The sequence below is a fragment of the Lytechinus pictus genome, chromosome 15 (genome assembly GCF_037042905.1).
Source record: "Lytechinus pictus isolate F3 Inbred chromosome 15, Lp3.0, whole genome shotgun sequence".
NCBI lineage: Eukaryota > Metazoa > Echinodermata > Echinoidea > Temnopleuroida > Toxopneustidae > Lytechinus > Lytechinus pictus.
Window position 1 is genome coordinate 18,922,723 of NC_087259.1, and position 23,692 is coordinate 18,946,414.

At 37.0% G+C, this 23,692-nt stretch overlaps 1 protein-coding gene across 1 annotated transcript in view; it reads right to left on the bottom strand.

Annotated features, from left to right (window-relative positions):
• LOC129277129 (PR domain zinc finger protein 12-like) overlaps positions 1 to 16,117 on the bottom strand; it is a 32,223-nt gene extending 16,106 nt beyond the window's left edge. The window contains exon 1 of the mRNA XM_054913350.2: positions 15,973 to 16,117. Within this exon, the coding sequence (XP_054769325.2) occupies positions 15,973 to 16,117 (145 nt within the window). The remainder of the gene's footprint in view (positions 1 to 15,972) is intronic.
• Positions 16,118 to 23,692: the final 7,575 nt, after the last annotated feature.

Here is a 23,692-nt window from a genome sequence, read left to right on the forward strand (position 1 = left end):
TGCGGACGTAGGCGTAACTAATGTCATTCATTCGTCGTCAAATACTTTGACCCTTGACCTATTGACGTCACAGACACGAGTTCTTTGTCAACAACCAAAGTAACGTTACTCGGACGTGCCGCGGTGCACATCCAGACGAACATTTTTGTTTTCATCGACAGAAAAATAAAAAAAATATATACAAAGCAGAATAATTATATATATTATATTTATGTACCCTAGGTGCTTATAACTAATTAAGTCTTAACTTTTGGATGAATTTCTAATTTAAAATGAAAATGAATGACATACATTCATTTATTCTATGAATACATAAACTGTTTTAACAAAACAATCGTTCTAAATTCATTACTTTCCTCTTTTGAGTTAGCGTGATATTCAGAATTCAAGTAGGCTATGTGATTCCGTTCGACAGAAAGGGGTTAAAAAGAAATATGAATTGTTGTTCTTTGATATATTAACCACAATGGTTAAGTGCGATTTCCTTTGTTTTGTCCTTGTTTGTTGATTCTTTTCATGATTATATCAGTCTCTCTTGAGATTGATGGATTCGTGTGGCTATGATAGGGACAGTTATTGCACATCTGTATCCAATTAGCAACAATAATATCGACACCGAATAAAGAATACAGGTTGTCGCCATACTGATTTATTTACTCTGGAGAATCTTCGTGGTGTTAAATGCCCACTACGTGTTCATATTAGACAATGGGGAAAAATCAAATAAGCCTCATCAAAGCGACACGTCACTAATCATAAAATTCACAAAGAGTTATATTAAGATAATACAAAGCAGTGTTCTATTTGAAACGAATAACGCCCAAATCGCGATACGATATCATTTGTCTTACGCACTCAACCCCGCCGATGTCTATTTATGAATAAAGAAAATTATGGAAGAGGACACAGGCATAGTCTTGCAATCAAAACTCCTTTTCCCACTATGCGTGACAAAGTGTATGGAGTCATATGACTACATAAATCGGTTTGCTTCTTTATACCCTTCTTGATATCATATTTTATAAATCAATCTGATATAGTTGGTCTGAAAAGCCAGGCTGGACTCAAGACTAGGTGGAATCGTGGTTTAATTCATTACGGGTCTGTTATTATAGAATAGCATTAACTGAGCGTAACATAGGACATCCCATATTCGCATCCATCGAATATTCGAAGGAAGTTGGTTAACTCCCCATAGAGAAGCGATAAAAATTTATTGAATCTGAAATTATGTTTTTCAGTCTTGAACTTGATTATCGCGGTCATGTCATAATGAAATCACTTATAGTACTAGACTCGGACACGTATTTTTCCCACCACATTTTTTTTTTTTTTGGGGGGGGGCGACATTTTGTGATCGAGAGTTTTTCCTTCTACAAGATATAATATCAATCACAATCATCTGAATCTAACTAGATTATTACGTGTATTAATTTATAGGACATTATTTTCTCTTTTTTATTTCAAAGGAAAGGATGAGAAATTGCTGGCACTACATGAGCTAGGATATTAAACACAACTCATAACCATCTTCCATACCTGATGAACATTATCATAGTTACGGCGTCAAGTTTCCAAGGAGACGAGCGACAAATAAATTTTATCATCGGTGAGTTAACAATTATCTTTTAATTGTTTTAACATCAAGATTACTATCTTGAATAAGTTTAAGGATAACATTTCTGAAGGTTTGTTGTTTTTCCATTTTTCTGACTGCATTTGTCAACATTCTCATATTCACTTCAGCCAATCTTGCTTCACTTGTGTATTTTTGTCTGGACTTCCATTTAAAATATTCTCATTTGACTTATCTTTTTGTCTTTTCGTGTAGCTTAGTTTACTTCCCTTTCAACTGCTTTTCATTTCGTTTCATTGTCATTTTCATTTTCATTTCCATTTCCATTTCCAATTTTCATTTTTCATTTTCATTTTCATTTACATTTCCATTTCCATGTCAACTTACATTTTCATTTCCATATTCATTTCAATTTACACTTATATTTACTTTTTCATTTTGATTTTTATTTTCATTTTCATTTCCATTTTCATTTCATCATTTCGTTATCTTCTGTATGTAATTTAGAGACGTCACGAATGTATGTTCTTTTTGTAATTGAGCAGAAAGTAAAACTGAGAGGGTGTTGTCAATACAAGCAAGGGCCGCGGAAGCGGGGGAGCCCCCCCCCCCCACACCTTTTTCCAAAACCGTATGATTGTGTGGTTGTTGTTTTTTTTGCATGGTCAGCCCCCCCCCCCCTCCACACTTTTGGCTGAGCTACCCCACTTTGAAAACCGTTCCGCGGCCCCTGACATGGTTGAATCAACTGTCCTTTAAACAAAACAAATTGCCACGAGAATTTGTGTTGGAACCATTGCTTTGAATGGTGTCATTTGTGGGGGACACGCGCATCGTCTTTGAATTGTCTGTCGGTTTTTACATTGTTTCCCTTGTTCGTTAATCCTGTATGACCTCCTTCTCACCACACTCCCTTTCCTCGTTTACTCCCTGAAAAAAACCGAAATGATACATTCACTCATGTTACAAACCCATCTGCACTTTAAGGGATTCTTACATTTGAGTACACGAACTAAAACCATTTTAAAATATCGCTTTACGCAAGAGACCCATGATCAACATTAGGTTTGTATTCTTATATAGGTTTCGACAAGCGTGCCCCGTTGTGGTATACGATCTATTTACATTTAGGGCTTCTCGAATCGGACACAATTTTTTCATTAGTGTTGCCTTACTTTCAAACTGTATATCAATTGTACGATTGTCAATTTTTCTTGCAGGGCATGTTTTTTTTTCTTTGTTGTTTAAGTGGACACTAGCTTGATAGCATAAGTGGCCAATTCATGACATTAATCTGCAAAGCATTAATCTGGGGGTTTAATACCGATTGCGCTGGGAAATTTTGCCACAAGAAACCTATCAAGTAGATCCAGTCAATTTTAATGCCCCTTGGAAAATTGAAAGGGGTTACCCCTATGAATGAAAGTGGGTCTACAAAAGAGAGTGGCAAATAAAGCTATTTCACGTAACTATGGTAACAGACAAAATCGCAAAGAGTGTAATTCCAGAGAATTGTTAGTGTTAGTGTATCCATAGTTGTACATGGCTGTAAGTAACCTTTCTGAGAATTCCAGAAAGGCCTGCCTAATGTAACACTTTCTCTTGGAAACGTACAGCGGCGAAAATATTTTTTTTCTCGAGGGTATAAAATGGCGACCAAAAAGATGTCACTGATGGTATTACGTCGGTAAGTTCAATTAACTCACTTTCTAAAAGAAAAAAAAAGAGTATCGGGGATTAGGATAGTGAGAGGGAAATAGAGAAATTGGGAGAATTCCATAAGATGTCAAAGTAACCAACGCTCATAATGCATGTATGATATATTGAAAGAGGTGACACGACATGCGACATTTTGCTTCGGGGGGCATAGGGTTAGTGTTAGGATTGTAATCAAGTTTTCGTTTCAGAATAATGAAAAGATATGAAGGATTAGGGTTTATTTAGTTATGGAGATTAGTTTTTTTACGTTTGGCTTAACATGTAGATTTTCCACCGGAGAAATTGTCGCCGGAGCAAACGTCATGGAACCATGTTTGACAGGACCATTTTTCTTTTTACTGTATCAGAATATTAATTGCCATCTTTGAGATAATCATGTGATCTAACGCACGGTCAGGTGACCGATCTTGTCTACTCGGTTGTCAGGTGACGCTTTGCGTGTGTCCATCTCGAATAGTGCACATGAACTTCGGAAAGCGACCGTGCGAGACCGGAAGTATTTTTGCACGCAGCAGGAAAATCAATCGAACACACTGGTAGTCTGCGGCTATGCAGACCCTATGAACAATTTCCCCTAAAAAAACAGTGTCAGCAAGTGCTCTAATTTGACACTTTAACGCTGAAATATCTGATTACATTCTTATAAACGATTTGATTTCATTATCTCACAATATTAACTTTGTGTTTTAAAAAGCAGTCTAGTGGATGCCTGCTATTATATTAATAATTATGTACATTATTTCACTGCGCTTCATTACAAAGACTAGCTACGAACGTGTTTCAATAATCAAATGCCATATGATTACTTTAATACCTTTGTTAAAATCGTTTTAAACACAAAGGCTATCTTTCTCATCTACAAATCAGTTTTCAGACCGAGATAAGTCAACGGTTTTATTATTTATTTTTTTAAAACGAATTTCGTCTGTCCCTTCTCATTAATTATGCATGAGTTTACTTTCTTTTACATTACCATTGGAGCGCGACGTGATCGGGTTTATGGCATATATACGTGTGTTACATGCGTGCATTTTTCATGTTTATCAACGATTTCCCACGTGACTATATAAGATCACATGAACAAAGAGTGACTTAACAAAGCGAAAATTGTACGTTGTAAAAATCACTAATTCATGAGAATTGGTTCGATTTTAGATTCAAATATTAGAAAGGGAGAGAAAAGGGAGAGGAGGAGGGGGTGGGGAGTGGCCGGGGAGGATGTATCAGATGGATATCGAATTTAAACAAGAATGTCTCGGGTTCCCTTCTATATTTCATTATTTTCTAATTTCATTTTTTATGTATAACAGAAGTACAATCAACTCAACAAAACCGACTTTAAACCAATCAAACTCTCTTCCCGTGTGGCGTCGGTCTATTTGGAGTCGGGTTTGTTAAGAGGCCGATCCACAGTTCTCATCTTTTTGTGAAGAAAAATAAATCAGAGTGAAAGAGAAATAAGAAAAAGTGTATAAATTATGTATGAATTATGATTTATCAAGGTTTATGTTTTAAAAGAAAGGGGAAAAAATGCTTGGGTACAGGTTAACCTTGGATGCGCTGCTTCCACCGCACGCTTTCGTGTTATGTCATTGTTCCCGCGAGGAATCCCCGCTGGGTAGCTGCAACGAAAAGTCGAATTGCAAACATGCGTGAGTCGGTATTTTTGGCTCCATCCTACCAAACATGCAAACCTTGCGAAATATCAAACCATGTATATCAATGCGAATGGTATAATGATCTTGAGTTTACTTTGAGTTGGTTCGAGAGAAACGTGTTCTTTTTACCTCGTCTTTGGTTTCTTGCATTTGGGGTGTCAGATCTGATAGAAGTGGATAGCAAAAACGAAAATAAAGATATACTGTCATAATAAGCGCTAACGTGTAAATTTCAGATTGAGATTCAGATTTAGAAGTTTTTTAAATCTCTCATGACAATATATACAAAGTTCTATGAACGCAAACTATAAAGCATTATCAAACAATGACGTAATGATAACTTTGCCGACTCTGAGAGGCTTGTTATTTAATTAACAATATCAATAAAAATCATGTGTACATTTTTTTAATTCAAAATGATTGATTGGTTTGACGATGGTTTGCATAAAGTCAACTTCATGTTAGTAAAGCATAACATAATTTCGGTTTAGAAACTTAAATCAATTATTTTGTCCTCTATATATTTCGTAACAACTAGTCATAAAGTAGTTCTCAACTTCCTTTAGTAAACGACTTTAATTTAGCAAGGTCTCGTATTTCGGCTCATAACGGAGTTGCCTATTGACTATTGTAATTAAATCAATATGAAAGAAGAAACAGAGACCACTGTCTCTCTCAAAATCATAATTATGAAAGGGGATTGGAAAGCATTGATTTTGTTTTTGATCGTGCTAAATATTAAACACCATCCCTCTGATGAAGTTGTCATAACAGCAGATCCCGAGATTTATTATTGTACTGGACCGAGTCGCGTGTGATTGTTTACGGTGTGGCTACGGTACAACGACCCTCAACTCTCGGGCTCGATCTCTCTAGAATATGCATATATTCCCGATTATAACATCTTCCACCATCTTTCTCTATCACCCCCCCCCCCCTCCGCTCCTTCTCTCCCTGTCTCTCATTCTGTGTTTTATATCAATAATATTCTCACAAGTGGTTGTCCGATTCCCTTACACGGCCTTTTGCGTTTCACGTAGACCGTTAAATCACAAGAGAGCCATAACAGTCCCATGCCATCTGTTTTGTGTTGGGCAGAGCTCAAAAGCAAGGGGGATTTACTGTTGAGGGGAGTTTGATGATATTTTAATGGAAGCGGGTAGTTGTCACCCGTATGGTGTGCATGGCACCTTGCAAAGTCGAAATTAATAATGGCAAAGGACCGTATCATAAATCATATTCGAAGCCTGTAATGAAAAGTAAACGAGATTTATATTATCAAGCCGAAAGGACCGCAAAACGGTGTGCGATCACCGATGGCCTAACTCTTATAGTCTTCGAAGAAAACAAGTCAAGAAGGCCGCTTTTAGAAGGTAATTAATCTAGTATATTTTAGAAGCAAGTAATACTATGAGTAATTTATCGCCGATCCCCCCCCCCCCCCAGTATAGGTAAATTATGTGTTAGGATGTGTCAGGGGTGATCACCTGCATTGTTCTCTTGAAACCTTTGGCAGCTTGGAAAGCGCCCCCTTGGTTGATATTCTAATATTTGTTATCAGTAGTTAAAGAAAATACTGCATAATTATGACGAGATGGGGCGGGACACATATACACAATAATGATCATTCAATGAAATACTATAGCAACGATTTATGATATTATGATAATTTGGAAATTGTAAAGGTTATTAAAAAGACAAATATATGAAGAAAAAAACAGTCCTGGGATTAAGGGATTTTTTTTACCGCCTGGAAGATCTTAAACATTTTTGGTTAAATTGAAACAAAAGAATTTTCATCTCTTTCATGTTTCTTTCTCAAACATGCTCAAATGATATGGAATCAATGTGTTTTGAGAATCCACGAGCAAGGAAATGGCTTTGATTATCTAATTTCTAATTTTCCCGTCGTAATTATGTAAACATGATCCTTCTCTGTGTTTCACAACTATGAGCAAAGAAAGAAAATTTTAAGAGGAGTAAAAAGGCAAATTGTTATAAGCTACCGAATGACACGATTGTGGGACTGCGCGTCGAGTAACAATCTAAAGCAACAGATGAACGAACAGGCTCACGACATCTTGGAGACGGTCAAGTTTTAGTATTTAGTTTATATCCCGTTTACCCTCTCAAATCACTGTGTTTTCCTCCCTCGCGCTGCCCTCACTCTCATCTTATTATCACGGACACGTTTGATTACAATACCAGAGAGGCGGCAATATCATGTCACGCATGAAGGTGCCTTTCGTGAAAGTCTTCTTCACTTTTGAGGGCTGTCAGGATCCACTTTTGTGGCCATCGAATGATTCTTTTAAGAAATTGAAGAAGTTTCTATGTTCATTTGTTTTGCACCCGCGGTGTAATGTCTTGAAAATAATCATGGCGTTTATTATGTGAAGTGTTTGATAGACAAACAAATTAAAATCTGTATCGTAAGACAGGCTGCGATTGAATCAAAGGAGTGACGAATTCGACCCAAAGCTAGAGGTTTAATCGTATATTGTCTAAGATCAATTTGATGTATTTAAAAGTTTTGGAAGATTTACATTTAATCAATAAAACATTGAATTTTTTCTCATCATTATATTACAAATAGGATGCGACGTGAATAGGCCTACGTAAGAAACAAGCATTCAGTATGAGCTTACGCAAGCGTCTTTAACCCAAACAGGTCAAGACTGTCTCCGCCTACTCTGGGAATCGATTAATCTAAAAGCTATCTAGTCGCCGAGTTTTGTTTCTTTCTTTCTCGTTGGAGTTTCCCCTTTTCCTTCTCTTTAGGACCTGGTGAGGAATGAATGCGTAGCTCGGAAGTAACAAACAGAAGATATTCGAAGGTCCACACTTTTTATTTGAATATGTAATGAAACGCAACGAAAATCACAACTGTGGCGCAGAACCTCGTAATTGAGCGCGCGTGCGGTGAATACACCGCGTGCATACGAACACACGCGCACTCACCTCGTTCTACACGCAACACTGGGTTGAACTTTGAGGGGGAATAAAACTGAACAAGAAGTTTACAGTGAAAGCTTGTATAAATGAAAGAAAATGGGCGAGGGGAAGGGATTTTGATTTGGAATTACAAGAGAAGGGATAGTGTAAAAATAGAAAGACACAGGAAATGTACGAAAAGGCACGAAGAAATGAACACATTGATCGTCAAAAGCATGCTAGGAAGATGGAAAAGAGAAAGGAGACAGCGAACGAAAAGGGAGGAGTCGGAGACAGCGAGATTTCAAAGAAGAGACAAGAGACGTAAAATGTGAACCATCGGCTAAAATATCATCGGTTGTATCGATTTTTGGCAAACGCACCTCTTCTTTTACATTTATCCTCTTTCTCTATTCCTCCTATACTCTTGTCCAGCTCCTTTTTCATTCTCTTTCTTTTTTATGTCCCGGTCTCGTTCCTTTTCTCTTGATTTTAATACGAGCATATGACACGGTCTGTAATGATCGGTCTCATACAACGCCTTGTGTTGGTGCCCAAGTCTCGCGTCATTAACCCGACCGTTTGGAACAACAAAAGAAACCATCTTCATATGTAGAGGACCGTTGCACTAATCTGATATGTTATTATCAGACCCGCCATGCGATCGCCAACGATGCCCCTCTCTTCCTTTCTTCTCTCCTTACCTTCTTTATAATTCCTTTTCCCATCACTTTGTTTATCTTCTTCTCATTTCTTTCTCTCTTTCCTTCCCCTCTCCCCTGCATATATTTTCTTATCTCTGTCTCCCCTCCCTTCAAATTCAATACGCGCATGTAATAAGCATTTATTACATCAATTTGAGTATAGGGGCAGTGCCTTGTGCTTGTAGCAGGTCCTTGGTAGCCCCCGTCCATGCCAATGATTTGTGATTGTTTGGGGCCGAGTACACCCGCGCCAGATGATATCGTCTGTCTTATTGGTCGTTAGTGTGTAATGCTCCCTCCTTTTGAGATGATAATGAAATTGAAGAAGAGACGGAATTTGAATGAGAATGAGCTTGCGATGCTGCAGCTCCGTCGCCTCCCCCGACCTCTCCGCAATCGAAAGTGAATGGCCTGTCTTTAAATCACGTTAAATCACAACCCCGAACAGATTTTGGAGTCATTACACGATAGAATATTACTAGCCTCACTTTGGAAGGCGAGTGCGCTGGACTTTGTTTTTCACTCATATGATTGTAGGGGAAGTTCTCACCCTACAATCATTGATGTAAGAATTGCATTAGAAATACAGCATGGCACATCATTACAGCTTACCATGCAGGTGGCACAGATAAATAAATACAAAGTGAGTGAACTATAGGGAAAAGGAAGAATAAGAGACAAACATATTGGTAGAACAGAGAGTTAGAGAGGAAGAAAGGGAGTGAGAGAAAGAAGAGAAAGAGTTTAATAATCATTAATAGAAGGTCGAAAATGTATTGAAATACTGAATTAATAAAAAACTATTTAGGATAGTTTATATACCAACATTGATATTGTAATCAGGGAAGTAGGACCGCCCCCTTATTTGTCAAAAATGCGTATTGATCAGAAAAAAAAAAAAAAAAAAGTATTTAAAAAGACAACCTAAGAGATTTTTTAAGCTATTGAGTGGGATAGAAATAGAAGAAGTACGAAGGATGAGGAAAGGAAATAATTCAGGGATGCGAAAGAATTGTGAAGAGATAATAGGAGAGAGAGAAAGGAAGGAGGAAGAAAAATTGACATAAACTGTTGCAGAGGTAATATGAACGGAGGGGAGAGGGGAAGAGAGGGGAAGGGGTGAGAGTAAGAGAGAGAGAGTGGGAGAGAGGGAGCAAGAAAGATGGAATCGGCACTGACACTGTAGCTACTATTTCTACCATCTGTTTCTACGGAACTCCATTACCGGCAGACGACATATGGGGACTGTGGATTTTTTTGCCCTTTTTTTGTTTGGCGCGTTTTTGCCCGTACCAGATGGGTGTAAGAGTTCGTTCATGTGTCTCCCCACCACACACCAACCAGTCACGTAGCTTTCCCCCTTCCCCGTTAAAATTTACCTCGAATAATAAGAATTCAATTCATGAGAAAAAAAGAAGGAAATGGACGAAAAATGTGATGTATTATTTGATAGGAGTTGACAACACATGGCATCTTTTCTCTTTCTTTCTTTTATCTTTATGGATATCTTCATCATCTTTTCCGCTTCGATCACGAGTGCTATCATTTCATGAATGTATTTCAAATAATAGGCAAGACGCATCGCACCACTGCGTGAGAATTGATTATTCTCTTTAAGGTTAACCCGCTTTTATGTCGCCCCCTTTCTGTGGGCCATTAATTGCGTTGTCTCTAGCCAGACTCTAAATAGTTATGAATACTGCGTTTTATGTCCTCATTTTATCTGATATATATTTTCGAAAGAAATTTAACAAAAAATGCAATGCTCAAATGAGAAAAATTGTACTTCGAATGTGGACCATGTCTTTAATTCTATTGAGCAGGTTATGTACCAGTTATGTAAGTACACACATGGATGCTTATCGTATTATGTATGTATATATTTCAAAGTCTATTTCTAATTTAAAACTCTGTCATATATTTTATTTTTGTTGATTTTTAAATGATGAAATACTGGAATTAGAATGTAATAAAACCTGACTTCACCGTTTTTAGAATGTTATCACTCAAACCGATATCATTTAAAAATCAATTACATACACCTGGATACGTCTTGCATAACATGTTTTTACATCATGTAAATTGAGAAATGAATTCAAATTTACATATTACTTTTTTATTATTCGTGACTAAATTATCTTTTCCCCGACAGAATGAATTTCGTGACAAATTTGTGTGTAATTCCACGCACAATACGATACAAGCGGACCTATAATATAGAGCATATACAGCAACCTATAATTGCCTAGCTGTATCACTTGAATGTGTTTTATATCATGACGTCATTTTCGTTATAGATAAGCTATTTATTAGTTTAATACAGGGTGACGATAATCACAATTAATAATCACCCTGATGAAAAAATATTATCTCAACATCGTTATTTTGATGACATATGATAGATGATACATCAAAACACGTATCAATGTGTCTTGCCGTTACAATAGGCTCTTTATTCTTCAATTCTGACGTCATTTTCTTACGTAACATGCTGGATGACGTCATGGCCTACCAATCGCGAAGACTTTAAAACTGTGCAAATATTGGTTGTCGAAATTACCAACAAATGTAGAAGGAATTTATCACTTCAGAATTTTCTAATCCTTAAAAGTGTCAAATAGAAATATTGTGTTTAAGTTGCAGCGATTAACATATTACTTAGCTTCAAAAGTAATTAGTGTTTTTATTATTAATGTTTTAGTTGCGATTATGTAATGACGTCACGCGATGAAATAAGGGGTATGTATAATGCACGGCAGAGCAAAAACTAAGAGTATTGAGTGGCTTTATGTGCGTTTTCCAAAAAATTGATACATTCAGAATTATACTTGAAAAGGAAAGAAACGTACTCAAGATTTCTTCGTCATTTCTAATCTGTATTTCATATTCACTATGCATTGCTATGTAACATACAAGCGAAATATTACGTCATACTAGAACATCTTACCGTACTTCAAATCTCGAATCTGATTACATTGATTGATTTACCATGTAAAAATAAATACCGTTTGATAAAAATGTAAATAAGCATTGAAATGTATGAATTTATAAGCTGATTTTTGTCAAACTTTTCACACACGTGCCCAAATTCTCCAGCTTTACGATGATACCCTTTTTATGTATTTTGATGCTTATCTTGTTATGTAACAACGTGGGTGACGTAATCAATGTAAATATATAGAGTAGTAATCTTCGTAAACCATGCCGGATATGAGTTCCATGATATATTTAGCAAATGAATCATTAAAAATACAAAATTTTAAGAACTTATCCTTTCAACTTGCACATCTGTATGTAGAAAATGCATGCGTGTAACTGACTCTTGTAACAAAATATAATATCTTACGTAATAATGATGGTGACGTCATCATCATAGTACAAGTAGTTTATAAGGTGAAATTCACTCAATTTAGTTGGGATTGAAAAAAAAATGCATTTGGTTTCCAAGAGATATATTTTTAAAGCAATGATTCAAATATAATTAGTGCAATCGTATTTCACACGTACAATGGTATGTACTATATCGAATGAAATGGTATATGACGTCACTGCTCTTCAAATTGTTACGTAACCATGAGGGTGACGATGTCAATGCACTTTGCATGGAATGTCTTGGGTTTCTAAAATGAGTTCACTATTTTGGACAACATACTTTTCTTTGCAAGATAATTCAAATTAAAAGTAGTCCAAACGATATAAAAATACTTGCTCCATGTAGATTAGTATTCTGTGCGTTGAATAATATGTAAATTAGGTGCATGACATTTGATGTTATTACGTAACATATATGGTGACGTAACTCCATCACTGACCCAATGTGCAGTTTCTATGTATGCTATTTGTATCTAATATGAAGTGAAAAGCGATGCATTATTTCAATCCGTAAAGTTTAAGAAAAATAATAATATGATACAAGGTATCTGCTTTCATCACATACATATGAGTACAAAATATATAATTACGTAACATCTTTAGTGATTGTGCCCCTCATTATTACGTAACATATAGGGTGACGGCTTGCCTCCATTGTATTACGTGTACAATACACGCCTCGAATGAAAATCATTTTGTGTATTTTTTTTTCATTACAAAAAATCATTAAAACATATTTTCTTATCCAAATATCTGATCTTATTCCACCTTTTCCTTATTCTTAAGAAGATAATATGTTGAGGGACAAAGGGAATGACGTCATCATCATTAAGTAACTTGATAATGACATGTCAAAATACATGGTTAAGATCAGTTGACGAAAGTGAAAGGGGAATAATTAGTTCTACTTTTTAAATTACAATTTTACAAAGTTTCAACGATTTTTTTTGTTCTACTCTGCAATACTCGCGTACGTTTATTGCCCTATAATACGCTGAAATTACCAAGAAGTGCATGTTAGGCGTTGTTTCCAATAGGCAGAGGGGTGACGTAATGCGTGTTGTTCTATATCAAGTCCAAAAATTACTTATATTATGGTTGACGAGAAATTATTGACGTGCAAAAAATGCAGTAAAAATAAAACTGTGATAATTTATTCCAAACTTTTTTTTCTTACATCTTATCAAATGTATTTAAAACTTGATAAAATGATATAGACATGGCCATTCTTGACATAATGGTACGTAACAAATGTGTGACGTAAGCATTACATCACTATTTGCACATCATATCTAAAACTGTACATAAATCAAATTGAGCTGATTTGAATGATGATTTCGAGAATTAATTCGTTTATTTATTCTGGTTTATAAACTTCCGACAGTGTGTGAATGAATGGCACATGAAGTTATGTAGACACGTAATGAGGTACCTAGAACCGGTGAGAGATTATTACGTAATCATCATATTCTAGGTGCATTGAAGTGGGTATATAGGTTATACACTACAGAAGTATAGGCAACCAAGGAGATCTCTTGGGTCGCAGAAAGTTGTGTTTTCTTTTAATTCTTGCAAAATCATTTTGATGATAACCTAAAACGATTTTGAGGTTTCAGTCGTAATTTTGAAAATAAATCAATTGTTAATTACGCATGAAGTGCGAAAATATTTATATATCATGTTAGTAGTCCTTCCTTTGGCCTAAGTTGATATTTAGGACCATCTGGAGAAAGCAAATTCATCATTCATTATTTTTTAACAATATTTTAGAATTGATTGAATAGTTCATCAACCTCTAGCATAGAAGTCGGATATAAAAACTCGGAAAGTAAAAGCAAGGAAATTACCTTTCTTAAGTGGTATAAACTTAGATGGTTTTGAAAGTAACACCATGAACAATGCTTGATGCGGCTACGGCTTTATCATGAGCTTGGTTTTTAAGTGTTTGATTAGTTTAAAAGTTACGACTTTTTTGATAGATCGAATGAATTATAATGGGAGGAAAATTACTCGATGTAATTCATTTTTACTGATCCTAACTCAATTTGTTTTTCATTGTTGAGAGGTTCCCTCCCACGCCCATATTTTCTTCTCTCTCTCTCTCTACTGCCCGGCTAACTAACTTCACCAATACGGCGAAGCGATGCTTCCAGCTCCCCTCGTAAAACTTTATACAAGTGAAAATTGTTATCACAGTGCACCTACATCAAAACCCGCCACTAAGCTCAGTAAAGTTGATACACAGAGAATAAAATACGTAGGAAGAGAGGGGCAGAATGCGAGATGAAGAAGAGATGGAATAAGACAGAGAGAGAGGGGGGAGAGTGAGTAGGGGTGGAGGCATGTACTTAGTCGGGTCAAAGAAAGCTTACCAAGGATTTATCCTTTTCTTCCCCATGATTTTCAAAGTTTGATGTGCAGATTTGTCCGCAGACAAAGACGAGCGAAATGGAAGCTTTTTAGTGGGAGTTGGCAGAGAGATAACGTGGATATAACAAACAGCCTGCGTGCTAGCCAGAGGTTACACGCACACTACTAATTTGATTCACATTGCAAGTAAAGAGCGTAATCACAGATTACATCTGTGAAGACGTTGCGCGCTCTGCCCCCTTTACTCGCATCTTATTGCCTGGCGATGCCGACGAGGGCAATCTCAATTTGTGGTCTGATCAGGACCGTGGAAAAAAGCACGTCGCCGCTTTTTCTTCTGGCAGGTGGATTTTCAGACAGAAATTATTACAGGTGAAACAGAACCAAGCATATCAGTTACAAAACAAAAGTTTGCTTGAGCAACAATAAAGATATTAAAGCGTGGCTTTTGTGCGCCTGGGGCGTGTTTTTGCTCGACATCAATAATATATATGTTTGGAGCGGTTACATTGGGTTGATCTTCCGAAACAATTATTCGTCTGGTCGGCCAAACACAAAAAGAGAACTTTAAGAAATTTAATAAAGGAAAATGGAAGCAAGCTGACTTTTGATAGCATTGATTTGTTCGCTTCTCGCATCACTTGGTTCGGAATCCTTTATGCTAAGCACGCACGGAAGGGAGAAGGGGTCATTCTAGAAGCGAGTGAGTTCACCACCGATTTTCTCAAGTCAAAACACATATCATCTTGAGTGAATCAAATCAATTGTTTACTTTCATCAAAAAGTTTTTTGGGTGAATAAGATTTTTGATTTTCGAAATGAGACATTGGTTTGATTTAGAATTCGTTCAGATTTGTAGCTGCGATCTTTTCATCGTGTGTTTCAGATGGTTTATCTTGTCTACTGATACCTAATATTTCTTTCCGATTTATTCCTTACCTAAAAATCAAAGCGCATTGAAATTTATTGAACTCCAATAATATATGCATACACTCTCCGATAGTTTTCTACAAAATACGCTTTTGAAAATCACAATTGATTGCAACAATCAACGATTTAAAATAAATCTTCGTTGTTCTACAACTTTTCTTGAAGAAACATTCTAGAGAATGTGGAATACATGCGTATTAGACTCTTGTGGTAAAGTAAAAACATACATAGGTCTGTCCAATTGACAAATAATGGCTCGAATTAGTGGTTGACGAATCTCGACAACCCAGGACGACGAAAAATCGGCATGACGAAATATTTTTACAAAGCGGCAACAGGTGAGATAAATTCTTTCGCATAAATACATATTCCATCGACATTTTCTTGCTCGATTGATTATTAGATTAAACGATATTTAACTCATACATTCTCTCTCTCTCTTTGGTATAATCCTAACATCCATTCGACAATATGTTAACGATTGCCTTTACTTTCTTAGAATATTGATAGAAAAAAATAATCTTGATTTTTTCTTTATTTCATACCGTACAAAATAAAAACGACGTTTTAAGTTCTTTGAAAAAAAAAAACATTTTTTGAAAGCTTGAAATGCTAATTTAACTCTGAAAATGTTAATAAACAGTTAGGATTGCAATTAAAAACTAATGCCTAGGTCCTTAGAAATTGTGACGAAAATTTATCGACTTACCTTTCTTCTTTTCGAGAAGTTGACGAGCTTTGGTGTTGTTATCAGCAGGCAAACTTCGGCCGCTCAGGTCGCACCACTTGCCGTAGAGAGCGTTTCTCAACATCTCTTGACTAATATAATCTGGGGAGGCGATTCGTCTATCCATGGCAGCTGGGGGAGAGACCTGCAAAAGCCAGGTGAATTGAGCTCAGTTGTGATTCTGTCTGCGTTCAACACTTGTTTATATATCTAGCTTTCAATAAAACCTGTGCCTTTTTAGGCATTCACTCTCGCCACCACGTAATGAGAGGCAAATATGCGCGTAATAAGCCCAAAACTACGGTGCAGCGTCAAACAAAGAACCGTGTTTCCCCCCAATTGAATATAATAAGTGTCTCCGATGATGATTATGTGGCATATCAACCAGCAGACCTTTTTACTGAGCTCTCTGACTACTCGCCTTGCACTTGACGACTAGGCCGCAGCTGCTCTTGGCGACCAACGGTGCGCTTCTAGCCGGACGCCTGCCCTGGACAAAAGTCGATCGTGTGCTCTGATTTCAATAGTGAGGCAAAGAACATGATGAATTATCGTCTGCCCGCCACTGCTTGTTCTAATAGCTCAATTAATATAAATAAATAACAAAACTATAAATGTTTTGGGGGGCGTGTGTCGCTCGCGCGTCGGCGGCATTAGCCCACCAGTTAGTGGTGCACTGAGTGGGCAGGTCTACCAGACGCTGTTTGCAGATAACGGCATCATAACGAAGGCCTGTTTTGGTCGCTCCACACTCTAATGCCGCGAGGAAGCGGCCGCCCGGCTGGTGGCCCAAACAATACCACAAAACACCCAAAAAAGTCGCACATGTGGACCCAAGAGACTTTCTGCCTTTTGGGTTTTTGCTCGCGCTACGGTAGCGGTGACGCGTCACGACAGCTCTCGGGGTTGGTGCAAGGCTCGTGGGAGAGGGTGAAACCTGGTGCCTAGCTTATTGTCGGTTCAGAATTGGCGACCAAGCGAAACCGACTAGCCTAGCCAAGCGGGCAGATCGACGAGTACGAATTGGACGCCTCTATTGTTCTCTTCTAATTTATTCTTCATCAAGCACAAATTGAAACACCAAGATTTTGGCAAGAGTTTGATGTAAGTTGGCAAGCAGTGGCTCGCCTGCCCTACGTGGGCTGAATCATAACGCACAGATGAGGCTCACGGAGCCACGGCACAAGACCTGTACTCGTGCCCAGCTCACAGCAAAACAAAATAAAATTATGGAAATCTGGCATGACTCCCACCTGGCGAGATGATCAGAAAACATTGTGGAATCAAAGGTAGGGGTACCCATCCCGTGGGTCTGGGGCGGACGGGCGGGTGTCGAAATGACGAGCCCCTAACGGCGCATCAAAGACGCTGCCCTCATACACAATAGACCACAAAAACTCGGCACAACTTGGGCTCGGAAAAAACCCTCTCCGTCTATCACGAAACTGGGCTCTTTTTAATGCAAACATTATGACTGGAACGAGGTCTGCGATTCATTGAATTATTGTTGGGGGTGTACCCCCTGACTTGGGGTTTCTCGACTCCAGATTTCTTGACTTAAATTAAGACATTAGAAACTAGAGAACAAAGGAAGCTTGACAGCATCGCCTACTGTCGATTTCGCACGGCACTGGGCGACAGATTCAAGGTAAAAGAAAATTAAGAGAATCATCGATCGGCTTGCCTTAAATGAGGCCGAATCGACACTGCGTCTATTTGGATTTGATCAAGGCTTAATCAACAGGTGTAATGCCCATTAGACCATATGATGGTAACAGATTGTTATAGTTCTTCAGGAACATAGACTGAAATCATATTGTTTAATGTCCCCCCCCCCCCTTTTGATAGTATGTCATCCGACATGGCATCTGCGGTTTCTTTAAAACAGATTAAGATGTATTGATGTATATATTTTGTTAAATGTTAAACGTGAAATAAACCACAAATATTTGACTAAAAGCAGACGTGATTCTAGCCGCCAAAAAACGAAAAACGTTGCGTTTTCAAAATATAACAATAAACAAAGAAAAACAAAGAAAATTGCACGCGCACACAACTTTCGGCTCTTGGAGAAGCCAATGTTTAAGAGTATTGTTGTGCATTATAAACAAAGTATGACGCAAAGATGAACGAAAAGATTCAAGAATAATTGGGCATTTAATGGTTGTAGGAGTAAAAACAGGACAGATTCCCTGCTTTTGTAACTTATTGGAAACTTGAAATACAAATGAAATAAATAAAATATCTTGTAATTTTGATGTAATTTCATAATAAAGATGTAAAATCATATTGGCATTTAACATGTATCGGTTTCTGATGGCGAATTTCGTATCAATGGTTAGACTATTTTAATTTTTATTAACCAAATAATTTGATTTCGGGTTTAACTGCCTTATTCGGATGGCATGTAGCAAATTGATGCTTATTGTTTAAAATTGCTCACTTTTAAATTTTGTTCTATATCATATATCATTATTATTATTATACCAACTATTTTTCGACATTTTATTTTTAGATTGAACAATAGTCTTCATAAGTGTCAACTTTTCGGTCTTCGCTCCTATTCTTGTCCACGGGATCGACTAACGGTCTGACATCTGTTATACATACTTTGTCATGCTATTTCCTTGCATAATCGATGATTTTGAATAACCTGTCAGAAACATCACCGACATTGTCCCGTGAATTTATTCAATTTCGAAAACGTTGAACTTCTGCTGTTTTCCCTGTTAATTCGTTTACCATACAAGGAGTTGTCTTACCCCCTAAATGGGTATAGGACCCCATACCCTTTGTCCTTGTTACCAAGCTTGTATCAATTTGTCTCTCTTAGTTTGTTGTTACTCGGATTATTTGCCGACGGACCGTTTAAAGTGGCAAGAAAGGCTACACTCACTTAACTTAATTGGTAACACATCAAAACGGGTCGATCCCGTTACTGAATGAAGAATTGTCAAGAAATTCGATTAATGAGCCGGGACGTATGTAGGTTAAAATGAACAAATGGTCAAGCAAAGAATACGACTGATGAAAAAGCGAGCAAGCAAGCCTAGAATAAGGCCGATATGAAAGACTAGAAAAAAGAAAAGTAAGAGAGAGAGCGGAAATAGATACTATTTTCGACCAAATTACTTTAACACAATAGAAACGCATTTAACCTTGTTAATGCACCAATTCCACGGTATATTGTCCTAGATTTATCTGTATCATTTCGCTGAGTCGAGAGATGGGGGAAGAAGGAAGGAGAGGGGGAAACCAGAGTGCATCAACTCGAGTGGTGTTGAGACGCTGGAGGGCGAGAAAGGTTTCTCTTCTGGCCGACGCACTTCTGCGGCTAATCCTAAACTAAATAGCACAATTGCTATTTAATTTTTCACGATTTCATAACGGCAGGTCGGCAAAAAACATATAGCGTTTGTCAAGCAGTAAGAGGAGGGATTTGGGAGGCACGCAAAGAATAAAAATTGCGAGAAAGAAAAGGAGGGAGAGAATAAATTTGCCTGTAGGCATAGTATATATTATTTTAGGTCTCACGTTCCCTCTCCGTTTGACTGGTTTAGAGAAACATAGGAACCATAACATTGATTTTTATTATATATTTCCTTTTTTAACGAATGTAGGAGGCGTTTAGACACGGGACCGCAGGGTTGGAGGGGACCTGCGATTCGGACAAGGGTCTTAATTATCTGCAAATGCGAAGAAATTATTTTAAGCCGCAAATGACCCGTTTAGTGAAAGCCTAATCTCGGGCGTGGCACAGTGAAGCAACCTGTTACTCGTTCTTTTTTTTTTATGGCAGTCGTCGCTATTATAAAGAATTAAAACGTTTTGTTTGTATTCTTACGTTATATATGTATTCTTACGTTATGATTGTATTCTTCCAAATTGTGATTTTATTTAAGAAAACATGTAATTGCTCAATCGGCTGTTGCAGTAATCACTCGGTAAAAATAGCTTTTGGATATTGTCATTGTCACTCATTAGTTATCTCTACAAGGAGCGACAGAGTTATGAAAAAGTGAAAGCAATAGACGGGGTAATAAAAATATTAACTGTGGAAAGAAAGGGGAAGGAAGGAAGGAAGGGATACGCCATATCTGGCCCCCTCAAAACGTTTGCAGTCTTGCTTAACTCTACGCAAAACATTTATGTGTACAACATTGGCGGTATGAAATTGAGGGGACCGGTGGCACAACAAACTCACTAATTCGTTTATTTCATTGCATGAAATATTGCAATATATTTTTCCTTTTAGGGTGCAAAACACAACATGACTCCAACATGAATATGCGGGATCACCATTATTTGTATATCATGAAGATTTCCTCAATAATTTCCCAGTCAGATGTTATAAGCTACTACATATCATTGTCTCTGATTAGCTGAGAGCAAAAAAGTTAGTGAAAGTCACTGGCAATTACTGATAACGTTTAGTGAAACACTTTATCTGGTCTCTACATGTACGGTACCAAGGAGTATTAATTTCGTATATATATAATTTTTTTTAACAAGTGCACATCTAGTTTCCAATAATGCATATAGCATTTCCATTTATTTGAAAGCAGGACAAAAGGAGCATTGTAGATTAAATGCCTTGCTCACGGGCATATAGGTGCCGCGGCCGGGGATCGAACCCCGGACTTTCCATGTATAGCCAGGCGCCTTAGACCACTCGGCCACGGCACCTCAACATATACATAACATATGTCGATAACAGGTATCGATACAGTGGAGGGGCTGTGGTCGTGTGGCGCCTGACTAGATATTTGAAAGTCTGGGGTTCGATCCTTGGCCACGGCACCCATGTCCGTGAGCAAGACATATAACCAACGATACTCTATTATCCTACATCAAAATAAATGGAAAATCTATGTGCGTTAGTAGCAACAACTTGCATGTGCAATTGTAAAAAAAAAAATTAAGAGGAAATAAATGGTGTTGGGAAAATCTGTTTGTTTTATTTTAGATCCCTAGTTTGTTTCTTTGGCTTGGCTTTGCCCGACTACGAATCCCTTCATTTTTCCTCTATCTTTTATTAATTTCATTTATTTTAGCAATATGGAAGGGGGTTATTTGGAGGTTTCTGAGTGTGCCAGTGTCTGATTAGATGAGGTTCGTATTCTTGCACCTTTCTTGAAAATTGTATTTATCTTTTTCAAGCATTATTATAAGATATTGAATGTAACAAGTGTCGATCATGTATAATCAGTAAAACAATTTGTGTAACGTGATCATAATTATGTAATTCAATCTCAGTTTAAAACCTGATTAAATTCAGGTAAGGTAGCTAGTCATATTGTTAACCGATCAATCAACTAATATTGTGTAATTACTTAATATAATAATTATGCCATTAATGGGCCTACATTGAAGAACCGATGAAAGAGAGAGAGAGAGAAAAACAATCTAAGACCAAATTATTATGTTTGTAAGTAAATTGCCTGTTAAGGTGCCGGAATTAGAGCTAGCCGAAGTTTTCAAATCATCGTTGTTGACAATATTCCTCGACTCATTTTCATATAAACTTTCGATTAAACTTCCGTGACGCGATTAATATTCCGCCAAAAAATTGTTATTGCTATGAGCTTGCGCAGGGGTCCGTTGCAGAAAGAGTTGCGTTTAAACGCAAGTCAAAAAATCAATCGCAAGTCCCAAATGCGCGCAGTTGATTGGTTGAAAATCAAGTTGCGCATAATTTTTAGAGTTGCGATCGATTGCAACTCTTTCTGCAACGGGCCCCTGATCTCCTAATCCATGTCTTGCGCATAAGCAAGTTTTTTTGGCGAATTGAATTCGTCAGAGAAAATGGGTAGGAAATTGAAAGCTGTCTAATATTAACACACGGGCGGCTCATTAATATTTCGATATATGGCAAAACGACCTATATGTGACGTAATTTTTCTTCAACGAAATAATGAGGATATAAGACAATCACACAAGCCAATCGTCTCTTTCCAATATTTGTCTTTATCTTCCTCTTGTTCATTTTGTCACGACCTTTAAACGTTTTGCTTTATTGTTTGAACAAACAAAACCAACAAAATAAGGGTCATCGCCCCTGACCTCTCACGCACCTCTCCCCGTATAAAGGTTTTGCATGGAACATTGGTCGAAGATAAGATAGACATCGATAAACTTGCTCAAAATTCATTGTCATGGTATGATTAAGAAAATATTGTTGAATGTTGGACGTTATATTTGAGTTTGATATTACTTCCTCCATCTGTTCACCGTGTTCATGGAGTTCAATATTTCACCTAGTCTCATCACTCCAGACCTTTTTCTGTCAAAACATGAGACACGAAATGGAAATTTTCACGTATTCTAAACCGATGTAGTATTTTTTCAACTCAAATCTGTTTATTTTTCATCCATTTAGATTATTGCCATGCCATTCTCAATGATCTAGGAGTTATGAAATTGTCTTCATTTTCTTTATTTATCGAACATTCAGCATTTCGTTCATATGATTTAAAAAATTATGTGTCATAAAATAAATGTAATGTGATAATACGACTCTGGTTTATGAAGCTTACCACATATTACCCGGATAATCCGAGATATGCAACCGTTACACCAACGAAACCGACTCCAGACCGATCAACGCTATTACGTTATTTCTAATGACATACCATCGGTCGGTTTGGAGTCAGTTTCATTGGTGTTACTGTCACATGAGCATTTATCACGACTGCAATTGAAGAATACACAAAGTATTAACATCCTTTGTTAATATTTTCAAAGTTTGGCTTACCATGCATCACTTCGCAGCAATTTCCCGTGATGGACAAAGAAACTTTTTTTTTAATACTTCTTTCCGAAATAAAAATATTGTATTCCCTTGTTCGCTAAAAATCACAAATCTCATCTACAAACATGTACCAAAGGAAAATAACTTGGGTCAGTAATCCATGTCAAATCGATGTTTTTTTTTTTTATTAGTTTGTTTTTCCACAATCTAAAAATGTAGTGTTATAAATCAATAATTAAAATTTCGGAGGAGTGACAACATTTTCAAAATTATATATTCAATCCAACCTTGCATTAATGCAGAATCCAACAATTAAAGTGTTGCGTAGAACCATTTGAAGTATTAAAAAGCAACATTTAGAAATGGTTCTTTTTCCTCCAGTCTTTCAATTTTTGATTTAGTATTTCATATGTTAGAGTGCACGAGAGGAGTTACAAAAGTTCAACAAGTTCAAGTGTAGTGTTAGGTACTAAATGAGTGTTAAATACATTTTCGAAAAGCAAAGACAATACTTATCATGGCTATCGTCGTTATAATGTTCGTCGTCGATGCGCTGAAAGGGAAAACCCAAAATTAACCTTAGAAGTCTTAAGGCTTATTTCATTAGCAAAACGGCAAAATATCTTTAATATATATATATATATATATAGGGGCATCTATTTATGTTTAGGATTGGAGGGGGCAAAGGTGAACAAAAGCAGTTTCTAGAACTTTTCAGCCAATTAAAACAGACAAAAATAGTAAAATTGTATTGATAAAATGCCGACAACCTTTGTGAAACCATTCAAAATATGCTCCGAGGACTATTTTATGAAAATCATTGGAACTAGTTCATTAACTAAATTGGTCTGCTCGGCAAATTTGATTAAGACCCTTGATTCTGAATCTCTGATCAACTGGATGTTGTGTTGCTATGGTAACTATCTGTCGTAGAATGAAAACTAGCCGGTG